A 19,612-nucleotide genomic window follows, 5' to 3' on the forward strand; every position below is an offset into this window, starting at 1 on the left:
CCCCACTCCCTGGGCCCCTCCACACCCTCCCGTGCCCCTACTTCCCTCTCCGCTCCCCTACCCGCTGCCCTGTCCTTCTCTTGGGGACCCCACCCCCAGGCCAAACCCCTGCTTCTCACAGGATCCACTCACCCAAAGGGCCTCAACCATAAGTGAAGATTCACTGAAGCCATGAACGTTTTTATTAGAACTAAATTGATGTACACGATCAGTTCAAGAGCAGAGGGAAGGGAAAAAGCCTCTGTGCGTTCACTGCTCTTCATCAGAAACGTCTGCATATCAACAGCCTCTCCCGGAGCCCCGGTGGGTTATCACCAATGAACTGTCTTAAACAAACAACATGGGTTTTTTCTGAATTCGCTGCAGAGCTGATTTATAACTGGATTGATGGAAGAGGCGGGTCTGCCGTTAAGTTTCAGCAAATTCTGTTTGTTTGTTTGTGTCTTTGCCATTTGAACATGACTGTTGTTTAAAAAGAAAAAAAAATTCTAGGCAGCCAGGCAGAGGGGAGGGGACACCGGCTTGGGGTCGAGCAGATCTGAGTATGAACCCCTAGACCTGCCCCTGGGCAAAGTGTGCGTCTTGTGCCGAGTCATTTCAGTCCTCCGAGGCTCCGTTTCCCCATCTGTAAAATGGGCACAGAAGTTCTCGGCACTACCGAGGGTTGTTGAAAGGATGTAGTGGGATTGTAATTCTAAACCTATGTCTCCCTCCTCTCCTTCCTCCCTCACCTTCTTCCTCCTTCTTCCCAGAATGGGCACTTTCCCAAGCAGGTGGGGAGAGGAGATTTCGTGGCCGTGCACCTTCTTCCCTCCAGCTTGCAGACTCACGCCTGATTTCATCGCGGGCACCGCACGGCGGGACCCCGGGGGGTGAGGGGGTCACCTGTGCTGGAGAAGAGTCCCTCTGGCTGCCAGCCCCGGGTCGGCGCCCAGACCCTTTCCTGCCTCCGTTCTCCCTGCTGGGCTGAGAGGCGCCCACGGTCCCGGTCCTGAGATTCCCCGAGTCGTAGCTTCTGGGAGGCTCAGCCGAAGGGGCCGTCGGTGGGAAGCCGGGGGTGCAGCGGCCGGGTGTCCTCTCCCATCTCTGATGGGGGGGGGGGTGCTCCCATCGCTCCTTCTGTAGCGTCAGCCCCATAAGTGGCCGGGCTCCTGGGTCCCTTCAGCCGACAGAGGGTGCGTCTCCAGGGTGCCCTAACACCCTGGCCAAAGCCTCAGCACCTCCCACCCCTGCATTAAAGTCCCTGTTTGATGGATGGGCTCCTTCCTGGGGCAACCGGGTGGCCTCCACCACAGACCGGTGTTTGAAAAGCGGACAAAGAAAAATTTTTGTGCTTTAAGGCAAAGGAAGTGTGAACTAGAAGTCAGGGTCTCAGGGGACTGCGTTCACTTCAGCGCAGCCCGTGGATGGTGCGAGAGCTCCTTCTGAGTCCAGGGGGGCGGTGGGGGCCGGGGGACTATGCATCACCAGGAGTTAGAACGCACAGGGATCTGCACGGGGTGGGGGGACGCCCACAGCCACGGCCACAGCCAGGGCCACGCTGTGACCGCACAACTGTGCGGGAGCGTCTCCACAGCGCCCCCACAGGGCATGGGCTGTAACAGCAGCGGTGGTCGGCGGGGCCGCCCTCCTTCCTCCCAGCCGGTGACCTGGTGGGGCTCTCTGGGTCCAGTCAGCCCCCCGCCCCCCCGCCCCGGGATCCTCGGGGCAGGCCTCGATGGGGGGACACAGCTCTCACCAGGCAGTGGGGGCAGAAGTGAATGGAGGTGAGGGAGCTCCGCGGCCCTGCCCCATGGAGAAGGCGGTCTCTCCATCTTGGTTAGGGTAGGCCAAGGGCCTCGCCCCGCCGTGGTCCTGCTGCCTGTGGGCCCAGCTCGGCCCTGCCGACCCTCGTCCTCGTGCCGAGGCAGGAGCTGGGGGCCAGCCAGGACCCGACAGCGCGCTATCAAAACTCGCCGCCTCCCGCAAGGACGGGGTGTGGGGGGTGCTTGTCGAGACACCCTCCGCGTCCCGTGGGCTACAAACCCTCACGCTGGCGGTTTCGATAACGCACGGTATGCAACAGCGAGTTTTCTGGGTTTCAGCTGAGATACTTTCTATTTTGAACCACAGGCAATTAGCTCGCTCTGCCCGCCAAGGGCTGCTACCATTTCACCTTCAGTTGGGAAACTTCTGGATGTGTGCCCAGGTCTTTGGCTAGAGGCTGACTCTTGAGGTCTCGCTCGCTGCTGGCTTTTTGCCTCCATTATGGTCTTACAATTTGGGCAAGATCTGAGACAGACAGAGGGGGCTTTTTGGGGAGTCGGGTGGGAGCTGGTAGAGTTCTCTGGGGAGAGTGGGGAGGTTGGGGCCGGCCAGGGCTTCTTCCCACAGTGGCAGGAAGCAGGGGACGGGACCCAAGGAAGGAGCAGAGGAGGACGGGGCTGGGGTGGGGGGTGCCCAGGGGGCAGGTCAGAGCCCCCGCCTTCCCCAGAGACTCAGAGCCTGAGAGGTGGAGAACGAGTGTGGTCTCACGGCTCTGAGCCCCCCTGGCACTCCCAGAACAACTTTCCGCTTCAGAAAGACACTGCGGGGAGCGGCTGTGACGCCTTCCCCGGAGGGGCAGCCGGGCTCCCCACCCCCCGGAAGGCTGACTGCCTGGTCCCAGCTCGGCGGGACCAGCTAAGTCCTGTGTGAAGCAGCCCGGGTGTCCAGGAACCCTGCTCTGGGCTGCTCTACAAGAATGGGGGGGGGGTTTGGAAGTCTCCAACACAGCCACAGTTTCTGCCCCGGGGGAGACCCCTAGGCGCCGGGAGACCGCAGTGCGAGGGCTGTGCGGGCGTCGGTCTGGTAGCTGTCCCCACCGCTGGGCGACTGAGGCCTTCCACCCAGAATGAGGGCGCTAGTGTGGGGTAGTACCGGGGAGCGGCTAGTGTCGGGCGCACCTGCTGCTGGGCGTAGCGGGCGGTGGCTCTGCTGGGGGACGGGGACGGGCGGGGCCCTGTGATGTTCACCGCAATCATTAAGCGCCGGCCCGCCCAGAGACGGCATCTCGGAGCCCCTGGGACGGCCTGTGGGGAGCGTGCTCTTGCTCAACTCTGGCCCCGGGCGAGAGGGTCGCGCCGGACCATACAGAGGCAGGTGGGTGCGGCTGTGTGCCAATAAAACTTTATTTATAAAAACAGGCACAGGGCTGTGGGTCCCAGTTCGCTGACCCCCGCCTTGGAGCAACAAGGCGGGGGGAGGCGCCTGGCCCCGGGCGAGACACTGGAACAGGGGCCCCGACCCCGGACGACCCAGCCGCTAGAGTTCCGGAGGACAAGACCAGCTCTGTCCTGTTTGACCCGCTTGGCGCTGGATCGGGGCGGCAACCGGCCTCCTGGTCAGCACTGCCTGGGGCGTCGCCGGGACGGCCGCAGCCGCGTCCCCCCGCCCCCAACCTCGGAGAGGGCTCTGCTCTGCTCTTCTGGGCTTTTCCTTAGATGGTCAGAAGACGGGAGGAGGCCACGGTCCTGCCCGGCCGGGATGGGAGCTTGGGCCACCCACGGAGCTCACGGGGGTTATTTCCGCGACGGGGGGGGGGGGGGGAACATACAGGGGGCTTCATGCAGAAGAGGTGGCCGGCCCGGCGGCCTGGACAGGAATACCGTAGAAAAGGCACGTGATTCCGAGGTGGGCTTGGCTTCGGGGTCTGTGCTCCTGCTGGGCCGGCCGGTCCCTGGCACCTGCCTCCGGAGTGCACAGGGGGCCCCCTCGGTCCCAGGGACGCGGCCCAGCAGGCGGCCCGACGCCCTCCCCGGGTCCTCGGGGTCTGCATCCGGGAGGGCACGGGGCGGGGCTGGCGGTCAGTGTCGCCCGCGCTTGAGCCAGCTCCTGATGGTCCACTTCTGCCCCGAGCATCTCTGTACCACCAGCCGCAGCCCGAAGTTGGCGTCCTTGGACATTTCCACCTCCAGGCACCTGCCTGTGTCTCGACTCACGATAGGGCCGCTCTGCCAGGAGGGGAGACAGGTCAGCATGGACGCCCAGGGGGCCCGTCCCGAGAGCACCTCGGGAGCGGGGCGCTGACCGGCCCCATACAGGTCACTGCATGGCCACCCAAGACTCTGGGGTCTGTTTCCCATTCCTCTGTCCCCTCCTGCTCCTCCGTCCCTCCTGGTCTCTCTGTCCCCTCCTGGTCCCTCTGTCCCCCCGCCTCCAATCCCTCTGTCCCCCTCTGGTCCCTCTGACCCCTCCACCTCTCTGTTCCCTCCCATCCCTCTGTCCCCTCCTGCTCCTCTGTCCCCTCCTGCTCCTCTGTCCCCTCCTGGTCCCTCCGTCTCCCCACCTCCAATCCCTCTGGTCCCCTCTGGTCCCTCTGACTCCCCACCTCTCTGTTCCCCCCCATCCCTCTGTCCCCTCCTGCTCCTCTGTCCCTCCTGGTCTCTCTGTCCCCTCCTGGTCCCTCTGACCCCCCCACCTCTCTGTTCCCCCCCATCCCTCTGTCCCCTCCTGGTCCCTCTGTCCCTTCCTGGTCCTCTGTCCTCAGGCATCTTCACCCTATCAGCTGTGTCACCTGCCTGCCTTGCTCCTGGGGTCCAAGGAGTGACTAGCACAATGGAGACAGGGCCCCTGAGACAGGGGGCTCCCCCAAGTGCGTCCCCACTGCCTGGCATATCCGATCTGCCCACAGGTCACCCATGCAGGCCCTCTGGTCTCCCAGATATCAAGGACCCCGGCCCAAGCCTGGGGACCTCAGGATTGTACACTGTGTTTTCCTTTCTTTTCCAGACAGCTCCTTCTCGCCATCCCGACCCCAGACCCAGCCTCCTGGGGACCTCTGACCCTTGCTGGCTCCGCCCCCGAAACCGTGACAGCTCACCCCTGCAGCCCCTCCGGTCACTGAAAGTCCCAGTCCCCGAGGCCCAGGGCAGGGCTGCCAAGGGTGTTTATTTGTCACAGGGCTGCTTGGTGGGAGCGGAGGCAGGGAGTGTGTGGGGTTGGGGTGGGGGACGAGACCAGGGATGTCCCCTGGAAGATGCCCGCTGTCAGGTGGGAGAGCCCGGGGCGGGGCGGTGGCGGGGCTGGGAGTGGCTCCCCGGGCCCAGAGCCTGGCTACCAAGTACCAAGGGCAGAGAGTTCTAGAGAAACAGGTCAGACGCACCAGGCCCTTGCCCCCAGGACCTGGCGCTGTGGCCTGAGGGTCCGAGCAGATGTGAGTGGTGAAGACAGGAGAAGCCAGAGCAGGGTGCCCTCGACCGACCAGGGGACAGGTTTGGAGACCGGGAGGCCAGACAGCGGGCTAAGGGAAGAGAGGTGTGGCCACAAGCCCAGGAGAGGCTGGAGAGGCAGGAAGGAGCCCCCAGGGCCCTCGGCACCTGACCTCAGACGCGAGAGCATGCACATCTGGGGCGTTCAGCCGCCAGGGGAGACGGCAGAGATTTAGGACACAAATGGCTTTGAGGGAGAGGGGTCGGGGGCACTCAGCAGGGCTGGAGGGAGGCGGGGTCTCCAGCAAGTCCCAAGAGGGCGAGTCCTGGGCTGATGTGGGTGGAAACCTGGACGCCAGAGAAGGGCGTGCGGTGTTTGGATGGACGCATGTGGGGTGCAGGGGGAGCGGGGGGCACAGAGGGCGGGAGGGGCTGCGGAGAGGGCCACACGGTGGAAGGCAGCCGGACAGAAGTGCCAGCAGGATTCGGCCCAGAGCCGCCCGGGGCTGGGAGGCCCCTCCTGCCCCTCCTGCCCCTTCCCCGGGGGCCAGCTGCCCGCGGCTGTTGTTCTGGGCCAGGCAGCATCCCAGCCGGTGGCTGCTGTCGGGGAGGGGCCTGGGCCGGGGTCCCCAGGGCTGGGGGGGCGGGTGTCCAGGCTGCTGCACCAGGCAGGGAGGCCGCCACTGACTCGTCCGCCCCATATGTTCTGGGGGCTGGAAATTCTAAGCCAGGGCCCAGCAGGGGCTGATTTCGGCAGGGAGTCCAGCCTGGCCCCGCTTGGCCAGGAGCTGCCCTGAGGGCTTCCCGGTGGCGGTCACACCCCGTACCCTCCGGGAGGCCAGAGGAGGCGGGAGCTTGGGCAGCCACAGTGCTGTGCCCAGACCGGCGGGCCCCTCCCTGGCTGTGTGGCCAGAGGTAGGTCACCAGGGGGAGTGGACCCGGGAGCGGCCGATCCAGGACCCCTGTGCCCTCGCAGCTCCTCCCCCGCACCCGGGCCCCGGGGGCAGGGGCGGGGGCAGGGGGTGCCCGGTGCCCTGCCGACCTGGGTGAAGTCCCACAGCCGCTGCGCTGGCCGGGCCACGTCCTCACACGTTTTCAGGGCGGGCACGCGGCTCCTGCCGTCGTCCACCAGGCACTTGGAGTCGGGCAGGAAGGCGGTGGAGCCCAGGGGGCCCAGCTGCAGCAAGCCCTCAGCGCTGTAGCGCACCAGCTGCGGGAGGACCGCGGGGACGGGCTGGGTGTCAGGGAAGGCGGGGGGGCGGGCACCGGGCGAGCCAGACGCCCCGCTCCCCTGGCCCCCCCCTCCCCCCCGTTCCTTCCACCCACGCCCCCCGCAGGACTGCCTCAGGCCCCCTTCCAGAACTGTGCTCAGCCCTCAGCTTCCCGGGGCCCCTCTCTCGGCCCAGAGGAGGGAAGCTCACACGTGCCCTCAGGACGCACCATCTGCCCAGAACCACCAGGGGTGAACGTTCACTTCCGCGTGGGGAGCGGCCCCAAGTTCACGTGCGCCTGGGTCCCACTTGTTCGCCAAACATCACGAAAGTAACAACCAAACCCTCAGGCCAGGAGCCAGTTCACAGATGCCTGGCATTCCCCAGCCGTGTGGCCCTGGGCAAGTCACGTCACCTCCCTGCCTCCACGTCCTCGTCTGTACGCAGGAGGTCGTGACAGCACCTGCCTGGCTGGGCTACCGGAAGGATCCAGGGGGCACGACACAAAAGTGCTTCAAAAGCAGCTCACGCTCAGTCAACAAGCAGGTGCTACGGCTGCGTCTCTCTCCCTTCCCTGCCCCGTCTCTTCCCCCTCATGCGTGAGCACGTGCACATACAGGCACACGTGTGGACACGCACAACGCACACATATCTATGCATGCACGTGCACACATGCACACACACACCCACGCGCACGCACACGTATACGCATGTACACGCATATACACACACGTGTACACACGCACACACATGCACGCACACACACGTGACGCACCCATGAATACACACACGCACACACATACACGCGCACAACACACTCATGCATGCACATGCACACACGTGTACATACGCACACACCCATATGCACACATGCATGCACCCACCCATGTACACACACGTGACGCACTCATGAATACACACACGTGTACACACACACCCATGTGCACATGCCCATGTGTACACACATGCACACATACACATGTACACACGCGCACACACGCGCTCGTGCATGCACACGCACATATGCACACACGTACACACACATGTACACACACGCACCCATGCACATGCACGCACCCACACGCGTACACATGTGACACACCCATGAATACACACACGTGTACACACACCCATGTGCACACGCCCATGTGTACACACATACACATGCACACACGTACACACATGCGCTCGTGTATGCACACGCACATATGCACACACGTACACACACGCACCCATGCACATGCACGCACCAACACACGTACACGTGATGCACCCATGAATACACATGTGCACACATGTACACGCACACACTCGTGCATGCACACGCACATATGCACACATGTACACACACCCATGCACACGCACCGCCTGAATGCACTGCGGGCCCCCCCCCCCCGAAGGCTGTATTTTCCGGCACAATCTTATGGAACACAAGCTGTAATGCTGCCTCCCGCCCCGCACGCTCCGTAGCTGTGACTTTGACCCCTCCTGTTAAGGGTGGGGACCTACAGTCTCCCCGGATCTTTCTGGGGAGCGAGTGGACACCATGGACGTGCGGTCTGACTCCTGAGGCTGGGTGTAAACGGTCGTGACGCCCCTGTCCTCGTGGGGTGCTTGCCCTGGGAACCAGCAGCCTGGGGAGAGGCCACGTGGGGAGGCTCCGAGGTCCTCCTGAGCTGACGGCCCGGTGAGCGCCGCCCCAGAAGGGGATCCTGCAGCCTCGCCATGGCCTGGCTGGTGCTGTGCGAGCCCAACGGCATGTGTGAGCCCCGCCAGGAGGGTCGTGGGGGCCACGTCGTTTATGGTGTCCCCTCTCATGCCGCAGGACTTGCTGGGGAAGACTTTGGTCCACTGATCCCCTCCGGTGGCTCCTCGTCGGGCGTGTTCAGAGACGCCCAGCGGGACGTGGCCCCTCACATCGGGCGCCAGCCGGAGAACAGGCCAGCGGACCGGATTTCCTCCTGGAGGCCACGCCTGCCTCCCGGTGGGTGACTGTCTTGTCTCAATCCCAGCTGCTGCGGGACGAAGCTGCAGGAGGCGGCCGGGGGCACCCACACTCTCCGCTCCAGTGCCACAGCCCGCCACGAACCGCCGGGGGCCTCGTGGACACGACAGCTTCTCGCTGCCCAGGCCGGCGCAGGTCACCGCGAGGGTCCCCCGGACGACATCCGAGAGCGCGGCTGAGACTCAGTGCCTTCGGGGGAGCTGAGGGTCATTTGGGGAAAGCACCCTGGGGTCTGGCTGAAATAGCAGCAACATGCACCAAACAGAAGCACTGCCTTCGCCAGCAGCGGGTCCCCTCGGGGCCAGAATCCCCGGGCTCTCCGCCGGGGCCGCCTCGTCCGCATCCCCAGACCTGCCCCTGTGCCGCCTGGTGCCGCCGGCCCGGGCGCTGGGCGTCGGTGTGCACGCTGCTAAGTCCCCCCAGGTGATTTGGGCCGGAGCCCGGGCTGAAGATCACGTGGGAGGAGCTCAGCCGGTAAGGACCAGTGGGGACCGCGACACCTCCCCGGTTCTGCCCACGCCGCGGTCCGCACAACAGCCCCGACAGGTCAAGTACCTTTAGGGTCCCATCTGCTGGATGGGGAAACTGAGGCGAGGGAGGTGACGTGACTCGCCCAGGGCTTGTTTGGCTCCAAAAGCCCTGGTCTCGGTGCACCTGGGGCGGGGGGTTCCCTGAGGGTCTCCGCGCTGCCCGAAGCCTGGACCCAGCCTGCCGCGACCCGCCCCTCCTGCACGCACCTCCCCCCGTCGTGGGGTGCAGCCGCCCCTCGCACCTGAGAGGACATCCCGTGGCAGGGGTAGAGGATCGCGTGGTCGTCGTCTTCCGCTCCCTGGTCCAGGCAGTAGCCACTGGCTTTGCTGTTTCTCACCTACAACCAGAAACCGAAGGAGAAACCCCGTTGTTGGGGGGGTCCCAAAGGCCAGCGCGAGGCCGCCCCCCCTCCCCAAGGGGCAGAGAAGTCTGCTCTGCCGGAGAACGCGAGCTCCAGGAACAGACAGGCCAGCCCGCACCGTCCACCCGGGCACCCTTCTCGCCGCGCGCTGAGCGCGAGCCCAGGGCCAGAGGGCGCGCGCTCCTCCCACACGGGGCCCGGGTCCCCCCGGAGCGGCGGACGCCCCGACTGAAGGGAGACCGCCCTCCCCGCCAGCACAGACCAGGGTGACGGGACGGGGACACGGCGTCCTCTCGCCAGCTGTACAGAGCTGCGAGTGCTGGTGCAGGCGAGGGCCCGTGCGGCGGGCGCGCGGACCCACGTGTGTGTTCTGTTTGCACTTACGTGCGTGCTCTGTGCATACGAGCCCGGCTACGTGCGTGTGGATGCATCGGCCGGCACATCTCCGTGGTCAGGGAGCACCCGCTCGCCTGACATTTTGTGTCAGCGAGTATCGTGCGTCTCCGTGAGCGCAGGCGGGCACCTTTGGGTGTGTGCCCCCGAGGGAAGGTGTGTCAGTAGCTCGCTGTGTGCGCACGTGAGCCAGACTGTGTGCAAACGTACCCTTTCAGGTCTCGCGCACGTACACGTACGAGTGTGCAGACGCTAATGCACTCAGGGGTCCGCGCTCGTGCACGTGGATGTGTGTCCACACACACGTGTGGATGTGTCTGTGCACACGTGCGTGCGTGCACGTGTCCCCGTGTCTACCCTGTGTGCTTCCATACGCGTGCGTACCCGCGTGAGTCTGGGCTCTGACACTGCTCCGCGCACGCGTGCACGAGAACCCGTCTGGGCACCGTGCTGGCTGGTGGCGGGCACGTGGGCGCGCGTCCGGGCGGGGAGCCTGCCCGACCCGCCCGCGTGGGGCCCCCCAGGTGGAGGCGGTACCTCTCCGTACGTGAGGGTGTCGTTGTAGGTCCGCATCTCCGGGTACACGTTCTCTAGGTACCACTGGAAGCTGCGGCATTTCAGCCTCTGGCGAAGTGCCAGCCGCTCAGACACGTCCCCGAAGTCCACCCCTGGGTTCTGCAAGGCGGGAAGCGAGGCGGGAGCTGGCCGCGTCCCCCCCCCCCCCCCCCCCCCCCCCCCCCCCGCCCGTGACAGACAGGGGAGCGGCCCCACCCCTCAGGGCTTGACCGGCAGCGGCCCCCGGCCCTCCCAGGACCCGTGCTGGCCCGGCTGTTCCCGAAGGGGAGGGCCTGGCCTGTCCTGCCTGCTGGAGACCAGCCCCGGCCTGACAGACGGCCACGGGCCGTGTGCTGGCTCGTCCCCACGGCCCCCACCCCTGCCCCCTGCGAGACGACCTCTGAGCCCTCGGATCATCCCGCCTGTCACCGAGCGTCTGCCTGGGGTTTGGGCCCGACGGTCTATGCCGCAGGGTGATCTCTGCGGGGCTTTGGGCTGTGGTGGGCTATCAGTGTGACCTACGGACTACGGTCAGCCGTGCGGAGGCTGGCTCTGCGTGGACAAGCCCCAGGCTTGGGTTGGTGTCCCTGGTTGTTGACCCGCCGTGCATACCGCCACACGGCGTTGCCGGGAGGGGTACGTGCTGTCTACACGAGCCCTGGGACTCTGTGTTCTCTCGCTGTAAGAAACCATAGGCTGAGCAGCACAGCTTTTTGGAGTTCTGGGTCGTTCTGGCCGAACGTCGAAGCTGAGGGTGGCCTTGGGGCCCCCGACACCGTGACAGGCACCGAGCCCTCTGTGAGTGGGTCTGGGAGAGTGCCTTCCCAGGCCAGGGTGCCCGGGGCTCCAATGCCAGCCAAGCCCGGCGGGGAGGTCGCTGCCCAGGGAGAGCCCCTCTCCCTCCTCCACGTGGTGGCCGTGGCCACAGAGGAGCCCCTCACAGCCTTCACACGAGCAGCAGGTGAGTCCGGGCAGGGGGCGGGGAGCGCGGGGCTACAATGAGACGGGGGAGGGCGTCTGCCAGCTCTGGTCCGGAGCCGTGGACCCCGCACGCACGTGGCCTGCAGGCCCCATGGTGACAACGCCCAGGTTCCCTTTTGAGGGGTGATGGGGTGGTTTCCTGAATGGGGTCCCTTGGTGGAATATGAGGGTTCATAAGGGACTGTGTGCCCTCCTTCCATCTCTGATAAACGTGTGTGTGTTTCCATGGTGTCGCTCACGTGGCTGGAAACTACCGCTCGAGGAGCCTCCGTGCCCCCCACCCCCGTCCCCGCCTGGGACAGCGGCCTTGTGAGCAGGTGGCCCAGCCTGCCCCTCCAGCAGCGTCACCCAGACTCTGGGCACACCCTGTTGGTTTGGGAGGTTAGCTGGTGGCAGTGAGAAATGCACGTCTCGGAGATCAGTGGTGTTTCTGCAACTTGTGTTACGTAGTGGGCATTCTACACGTGGGCAGATAATCACACACACACGTGTACACGTGGGTGCAGGCTCATGACTCGAGATCTGGCGCTTACGGTGTGTTTTTCACAAAGCCGTGTCCGGGACGGGTGTCCCCAGGGCCCCCAGCCTCGCACCCTCCAGTGGCCGGGGAAGCCACACGCGAGTGAAGGCTGGTTCCACAGCCGATGCGCCGGGACCGGCGGCCTAGACATCGCCCCACGTGAGGGGCAGCCTCTGCTGGGTACCCGCCCTCATTACCGTCACAGAGGCCAGGGAACTGGGTCTTCTGGGTTTTCAAGAGAAGCCAGAATACAGGCTATTTACGGGACTCGGTTGACCACAAAGTAAAAACAAACAGCAACCCCTAACTAGATGTGGGTCGAAACTGCGAGGACCAAAGAGACAGGAAGCAACCCAGGTATCCGTGGACGGTGTCCGTGGACAGAAGGATGGCTAAACCAACCGTGGTCCATCCATACGTGGAACGTGACCCGGCCACGGAAAGGAAGCACTGATACCCTGACACCCGCCACACGTGGACGGACCTGAGAACATGGTGCTCCGTGCAAGGAGCCAGACACAAGAGGAGAAGTGCCGTGAGCCCCATTTACGGGAAGGAAGCGTCCGGAACAGGTAAATCCCGGGACAGAGCAGACGGCCGGGTGCTGAGGGCTGGGGGGTGGCAGATGGGGATTAGCTGCCTACCGGGTTCCGTGATTTTTTGGGGGACTAGGCAGGTGGGTGGTCGTGCGGCACTGTGGGTGTGTGCGAGGCCCCAGAACTGCGTGGTTTAAAAGGGCTAAAATGGAGGGGCGCCTGGGTGGCTCAGTCGGTTGAGCGTCTGATGAGACTTCGGCTCAGGTCGTGATCTCGCGGTTTCTGAGTTCGAGCCCCGCGTCGGGCTCTGTGCTAATGGCTCGGAGCCTGGCGCCTGCCTGGGATTCTGTGTCTCCCTCTCTCTCTGCCCCTTCCCAGCTCATGCTCTGTCTCTTTCTCTCTCTCAAAAATAAACATTAAAAAAAAAGGAAGAGTAGGGACACCTGGGTGGCTCAGTCGGTTCAGCGTCCGACCTTGGCTCAGGTCATGATCTCACAGTTTGTGGGTCCGAGCCCCGCCTCGGGCTCTGTGCTGACCGCTCGGAGCCTGGAACCTGTTTCGGATTCTGTGTCTCCCTCTCTCCCTCTCTCTGCCCCTCCCCCACTCACGATCTGTCTCTCTCTCAGAAATAGTCATAAACAAAAGGCCGCAATGCAGACCCTATACCGCGTATAACTGGCCACGAGAAAGCACAAGCAAACGGCATGCAGGGTGCAGCGGGGCGGGCGGCGAGCCGGGGCTGCACGCGCTGCCAGAGCCCGCGTCTGGCGAGACCCCGTGCTTGTGCGTCTGCACGTGGGCCCCGGGTCCTTGCCGGCATCACCACGGGGCGCGGCGAGGCTCGCTCGCAGCCGCCGGCCCCCCCCCGCCCCGCCGCGCCCCGGCTTACGGTCATGGGGATGTTCCAGGCCATGTACACGTGGGACTTGAAGCTGTCCATCCACACCTCCGCTGCCCGCAGGGCGTTGCGCTTGGCGTAGTAGTCGATGTCGTTGTTGTAGGGCTTCTTGCTGCGCTCGATGTGGGCCACGCGGGAGCAGGGGAGCACCTCCATGCTGCCGCCACACTGCCACACCTGTGGGGACACAGCACGGCCGCCCGCGGGCCCGGGACCACGCTCCAGAGCCCGCTCCGGGGAGACGGCCTCCCCTTCCGGGCCTCCCACCACATTCGTCTCTCCTGCCCCCTGCCCCCCTGCCCTGTGCTTGCTCCGTGCGGGGGTGGGGGGGGGCCTGGCCCGGGGGCTTCAACACCAGCCGCTGCCCCCCCGCCAGAGGAACAAGCCCGCAATCCAGTCTGGAAAGAGCAGGCCGACCATCCAGACACCCTCGATCCGCGGTGCTGGCCTCGCAGACGCTGCCTCAAGCACCCCAGACACACCCGGTCTCGGCCAAAGAAAGCGTCTTACAGCTGCTTCCCGGAGCGCAGGACTCCCTGAAGTCCCTAACTGTCCCCAAAGACCCTGACCCGCGGGCGCACCGTCCTCTCCTCGTCTGTCTCAGTGCACAGCCTGACCATCCAGACACCCTCTTGGGGCTGCCGCTCACTCACTACAGAGCCGAGCCCTCGTTTGGGGAAGGTGACGGGGGATCCCTGCCTCCTCCCCTGCCCGACTTTGCCTTCAGAAAGCAGGGGAAGGAGGGGGGACATCTCGCAGCTGAGGGTCCCCCTCCTGACACCCCACACGGCCGCAACAAGTCATGTCCAGGCAGGTGGGACGTCCTGTGTGTGGGGGGAGGCTGGGGGTTCCTCACGGGTTCCCAGCACGCGGCCAACAGTCTCCCCCTGCTGGGCTCCTAGCCCGCGGGGGACCCGCGCTCTGCCCGCTACACAGAGCCCAGCGGACAGAGCCAGCTCCTTCACGCTGACGGTGGGGACCCTGCCCCCAGCGCCTGGTCCTGGGAGGCTGCAGGGCAGCGGGGAGGCTGGGGACGCAGCTGGACGCCTGCTGAGCCAGGAATGTTCCAGAAGGCAAACGGAAGCGCCACAGTGGGAGCCTGGCGGACCTGCAGGGACGGCGCCGTGATCCCCCCCCCCCCACCCCGGGCCTTCTGCAGCCGCCATCACTGTGCAGCCTGGAGGGGCCTCCATGCCTCAGCTGGCCCCCGGTGCTCCCGGGGCTCCCTGCCCCCACCTGTCTCTCCTCTGCTCTCCCCACGGCCCCAGGGCCTTTGCACCTGCCCGCAAGCCTGTGCTCAGATGCCTCCTCTTTGTGGTCCCCTCCTCACTCTCTGATGTGACGCTGCAGCCCCTTGGTCCCGTCACCCCTGGTCTGTCTGTCCCTCTGCGGCCTGCACTCCGGGACCACGGCCCCACCCGCTGCACTCAGAACAAAACGGGCGCGTGGTCAGCACTCAGCGCAGGCTGTTCGATGGATGAATGAATTCACGTTCAGGAATCTGTTAGCAACCGCCAGACCTGCCCAGCAGAACTTTCTGCGGGGACAGGCGTGTTCTAGATCTGGACCTCCGAAAGGTGAGCCACGGCTGCGCCCGGCCACTGAGCCCTTGAAACGTGTGCGGCTGGTGCGGCCACCCTGGATGGCGCGGCCGCAGGACAGGATGGCGGGAAAGGCCCCGCTCGGTCTGGTTCAGTGGCCTCAAGCCTTAGTTACGTGAGGGCGGCTGGACACAGACTGTCGCACGTGGGGCTTTGTGGGCGAGCTCAGGGCCCCTTCAGACCCCCGTCTTTCCTGGGCAACATTCGGCCACGGTCTGTCTCCTCCGCTCAGAAAGGCGAGAGCGTTTCCGGACGGCGGGAGCTGGGGTCATTCTCCCCGTCCTCCGGGCTGGGCCCCACAGGGTGCTCAGGGTTGGGGGGCGAGGGCCGCAGGTGCCTGAGGTCAAGGGGGCATCTGCAACCTTCCCCAAGCCGCTGGACGCGCAGGCACACGCCCGCCTGGCATCCCAACAGCACGTGGGCTCAGGGATTTCGGGGTGGAGGGGGGACATCCCCACTCGCTCTGCAAGCACCCCAACGGCGGAGGAAAGGACAAACGCCCACCGACCAGGCCTCACCCAGGTCGGCGTGCTGGCGCACAGCCCCCATCCCGGAGCCCGGCCGTCAAATCTCTTCTCTGCATTGGAGCCGCGGACGACCCTACCGAGGGCGGAGACCGTCGCCCGAGCCCCCGGGTGCGTGATTCGCGCACACCAGAGGGGGGCAGAGCGGCCGAGTGCCGGGTCCCAGCTCGGGCCCCAGGACACCCTGCTCGGGCCTCAGCTCCCTGTGCCCTGGCCACCACCACGAGGACGAGCCGGGGCCGGCCCTCCGGAGAGGGCGCGGTCGGCCCACAGCTTCGCGGGCTAAGGAAATGGCTCCTAAGCCGCAGAGTCCGAAGGGAGGCTCCCAGCCGGGAGCTACCTGATGCAGCTGCGAGGGGCGGCTGCACGCGGGGGCAACGCAGCAAACCCTAGTCAACACCTGCTGCCCAGGACAGGCCCCGTTCACGCCCGCTGACCTGGCGTCCCGGTCCACGGCAACTCTCGAGGGCGTCCCGGTGGACGACGAAGCACGCGGTCGCCTTGCTCTTGTCGGAGGCCTGCGCGCCCGTCACACTGGTAGGTGTGCGTCCGAGAGAGGGCTGCACCGAGGGGCCGTCCGCCTCCCCCACAAACACTCCCGGGGACATCGCCTGCAGGCCCCAGCGAATGACACGCTCCCCTGTGCCGAGTGGAGGCAGCGAAGGCCGCCGTGGGGGGTGAAACCCCCCCGGGAGCCTCCCCCACGCCCCCAAACCAGGACAGAGCGACAGGAAGTAGGCAGGTGAGCTCGCCGGGGTTCTGGGCGTCACCGGATGGACAGCTTCTGTGCGGGGCAGGAGCCAGGTAGGGCTGGCGGGGGCACTTCTACGTGGAGGTGATGGGGCCAAGGCTCCGGTGACATCATGGACCCCACTTTCCCACTCCCCTGTAGCTAGAGGAGGCCGTGCCAGACAGTTCTGGCCAACGAGACGAGAGCAGAGGTCTCGGGGTGGGGCTTGTAGGAAAGCTACGGCTTACCCTGATTAGAAAAAAAAGAAACAGACTCAGCTGCAGGGCCCTTTGCCCTTCTTTCTGGATACGGACGTGAGGTCTGGAGGAGTGGCAGCCACTCTGTGGCCGGGAGGCAACCATCGTGAGGCTCAGGGTCTATATAGCAGGGCCGGCCGGCCGGCGGAAAGTTAGAGCCGTCAGCTCTGTGCTTCGTGAGAGAGGCGGAGCCCCCCATCTGCTCAAGCCTCTGTTGGTGGGGATCCTGTCGCCGTGTTCCTGACTGAGGAGGCTGGACTAGGTGGTGCCGGGAGGACAGAAAGCCCAACGACCCCGTGTCAGTGCGGCGCAGGGTTAAGTCCGGTGGAAACAGGGGTGGAGGCACCGAGAGGTCAGGAGACGGGCCCGGGGTCACGCGGCCGGCTCGTGGTGCGGCAGGCAGCCTGGGCTGTTGCATGAACCCCTCAGCCCGGAGGCGCCACGGATCTGAGTCACACCCGCCTGTGCCTCCACCGGTAATTATCTCCGTCAACCCCGCCAACTGCCCCCCACACAGAACAGCAGACGCAAAGGGGGGACCAGGCGTCAGGTCGGCAGGCAGCCGTGCAGAGGGAAGGAGTGCGGGGCGGGGGGACCTCAACCCCCCGGATCCCAGCTCCTCGGACGTCCTGCCGGTGCCAGAGGGCGCGTGGTCACCGTGGAGCGGTCGGACCGTCCCCGCCGTGGCGGCGCACCGTGGGCCCGCGGGATGGGACTGAGACCCGCCGCGGCCTGGCCGCCACGTCTGCCGCGGGCCGGCGCTCTCAGAACGTTGGGAAGCCAGGAGCCGCCTGCGCGATTCCCCGGTGCCTCCTCGCCCCCCGAGCACAGTCACCCCCGGGGGCTTCGCCCGCGTCCACGCGGCTGCGGGAGGGGGGCGTGCCCCACAGCAGTTTCCGGAGACGCCCTCTGGACCCTGAGCTCATTCGAGGTGCCAGGAGCGCGGCCCCAGCCCTCAGGGCCCTAGGCTTCTCGGCCAGCCCGCCCGCCTTCACCCGCGCTGAGCTGTCCCCGTGCAGTGAGGCCGTCGGCCCGGCACGAGGAGCACCGCCTCCGGAGAGCGGCTGTCACCTGCCCTGTGCTCTGGGTCAGAGTCTCGGGGGCCTCACGCCCGTCCACTACGCCACGCACGCCCACGTGCACACGTGCACGCTCAGCCCTCAGTCCCTCCCGTCTGTGACAGCCCCCCCATGGAACGGGCCACGGTTCCACGGGGCCGCCCTCCTGCCCCGTGGCGAGGCCACTCCGGAGGCCACGGGGCCTCCGCTCTCCAGGCGGGGCGGGAGCCCCGTGCCGACGCATCCGGAGGCCCCCCGCAGACCCGTGTGCTCTCAAGGCTTTCTGTGTCAGCTCCATGCAGCATCGCTGTGGCCTCCGTGGGGGAGTGGGGGCCCCCGACTCACAGTTCACCCCGCGGGCCTCACCACCTCCCTGGGAAGACCCACCGAAAACGTCGGTTGCAGGCGGAGAGGCCCCCGTGGCCAGCTTTGGCCACGCTGGACGGCTGGGGTACAGCGGGAGGGGGCCCATGGAGGGCGTCCATGGAGGGCGTCCACGGAGGACTGCCCGGGGTCGAGACAGGCAGAGCACACGTGGCTCCTGGGTGCTCAGCATGGCCTGGGCCATGAGCGGTGCGGACGGTCGGGCTCTCCTTCATCAGTGTCTGCATCACAACGTCTGAGAAGCACCTGGCGGAGATCGGCGTGGGCGGGGTGGGGGGCGGGGCGGCCACTGTGTCGGCCACGCTCCCACCCACGGCTTGGGCACTCCCGACCCCTTCAAACAGATGCTGGCCCCGAAACCAGGCCAGCCCAGCAGCCCGGAAGTGCAGGGACAGGCCGGGCCGTGGGTGGGGCTGGGGACACACCCGTCCCAGGACTGTTCAGAAGGGAGGGCTGCTCCAACGGGGTGTGGGGAAGAGGGGGTTGATTCTGGAGTGCTCAGATGTTCGTGGCCGTGACGGGCTCGTTCAGAAGGGGGCCGGTCCCGCGCCACGTGGACGAGGCGGGTGGGGAGACCGGTCCCTGATTCCGTTGCTGCGGAGGGAAAAGCCAGGCCTGTGTGTGAACCTCGCCTGCTGGTTTTCTGTGTCTGATGACGTGACTCCTGGGCCTCGCTGTCCTCAGGGTGGAGGGACCGTCCTCCTGGACTAGCCGATTCCCAGGGGCAGCAGACGGCCTGCCCGAGGGGCTCCCTTGGCGTGCAAACCACCCGGCCCAGGACAGCCTCCGGCCCAGCCTCCTCCACCCTGGCCTCCTGGCCCCGAATGCCCCCCGTGGCCTGGCTGCCCCACCTCTGGGCCCCCGAGGAACGCGCTCTTCTCAGAGGCAGCCGGGCCCTGACCTGCCGGCCTTACCACACCCGATGGCCGGCAGCCGGCCGGGGGCTCAGACAGCGGGGCCTCAGGCCCGTTCCCCAGGCGGTCGCCTCACACAGGCCCCACTGTCGTCCCACAGCTGGGGTGAGGAAGGTTCCAGCCTCTTGCAAAGTCAGAGTGTGCTGCTTTGAGGCTGAAGACGTGGGCCGTGGAGGGGCCCTCCCCCGGGGCGTCCTCGCCTGGCTCTCTGGTCCAGCCCACGAGAAGCACACTTGGGAGAAAATGCTGCACAGACGCCCTGGGCCTTGCAGGCCCGACGGGGCCCATGTCTTCCAGCCACTTTGGCAGAACAGAGATAACGAAGTTTCATCCGCGACCTGCCCAGGGTCCTCATCTCTTACTCGCGGGATTTGCGGGTGGCACAGCACAGGCTTCCAGGGACAAAATAATTCCTTGCTCTGGGTGGCACCACTGTGTGTGCAGACGCAGTCAGCGTCTAAATTAAGGCTCCGTGGAATGCGTTCCCGGGCTCTCCGATGTGACTTCAGGCAGGAAGGACTTTGTGAGCACGGTCCTCAGCACCCGGTGACACTGTTTCTTTAGTAGCCGCCTTGACTGAGACTGTTCGATAAGCTCACCTAAGGAGACACCCTTCCCCACCCACCTGGCCATCCCCATCCATTTGTTCACCTGCCCTCCCCTGCACCCACCCACCCACCCACCTGAACACCCATCCACCCGTCCACCCCTCCCTCCCTCCCTCCCTCCCTCCCTCCATCCATCCGTCTGTCCATCCATCCATCCATCCATCCACCTGTACACCCATCCACCCGTCCACCCCTCCCTCCCTCCCTCCCTCTATCCATCCATCCGTCTGTCCATCTGTCCATCCACCCATCCCTCCCTTCATCCATCCATCTACTCACCCACCTACACACTCATCCATCCATCTCTCCATCCATCCGTTCATCCATCTATCCCTCCATCCATCCATCTGTCCATCCATCCATCCACCCACCCACCC

General features: G+C 65.7%; 1 protein-coding gene across 1 annotated transcript in view; it reads right to left on the bottom strand.

Moving 5' to 3' along the window:
• Positions 1–3,171: 3,171 nt before the first annotated feature.
• Positions 3,172–19,612, bottom strand: part of GALNT9 (polypeptide N-acetylgalactosaminyltransferase 9) — an 86,286-nt gene continuing 69,845 nt past the window's right edge. Inside the window, exons 7-11 of the mRNA XM_049620707.1 lie at positions 13,151–13,336; positions 10,207–10,344; positions 9,157–9,252; positions 6,211–6,378; positions 3,172–3,971 (exon numbers count right to left, since the gene is read on the bottom strand). Coding sequence (XP_049476664.1) covers positions 3,825–3,971; positions 6,211–6,378; positions 9,157–9,252; positions 10,207–10,344; positions 13,151–13,336 — 735 coding nt within the window. The 3' untranslated portion in view covers positions 3,172–3,824. The remainder of the gene's footprint in view (positions 3,972–6,210; positions 6,379–9,156; positions 9,253–10,206; positions 10,345–13,150; positions 13,337–19,612) is intronic.

This window comes from Panthera uncia, assembly GCF_023721935.1.
Source record: "Panthera uncia isolate 11264 chromosome D3 unlocalized genomic scaffold, Puncia_PCG_1.0 HiC_scaffold_9, whole genome shotgun sequence".
NCBI classification, from domain to species: Eukaryota; Metazoa; Chordata; class Mammalia; order Carnivora; family Felidae; genus Panthera; species Panthera uncia.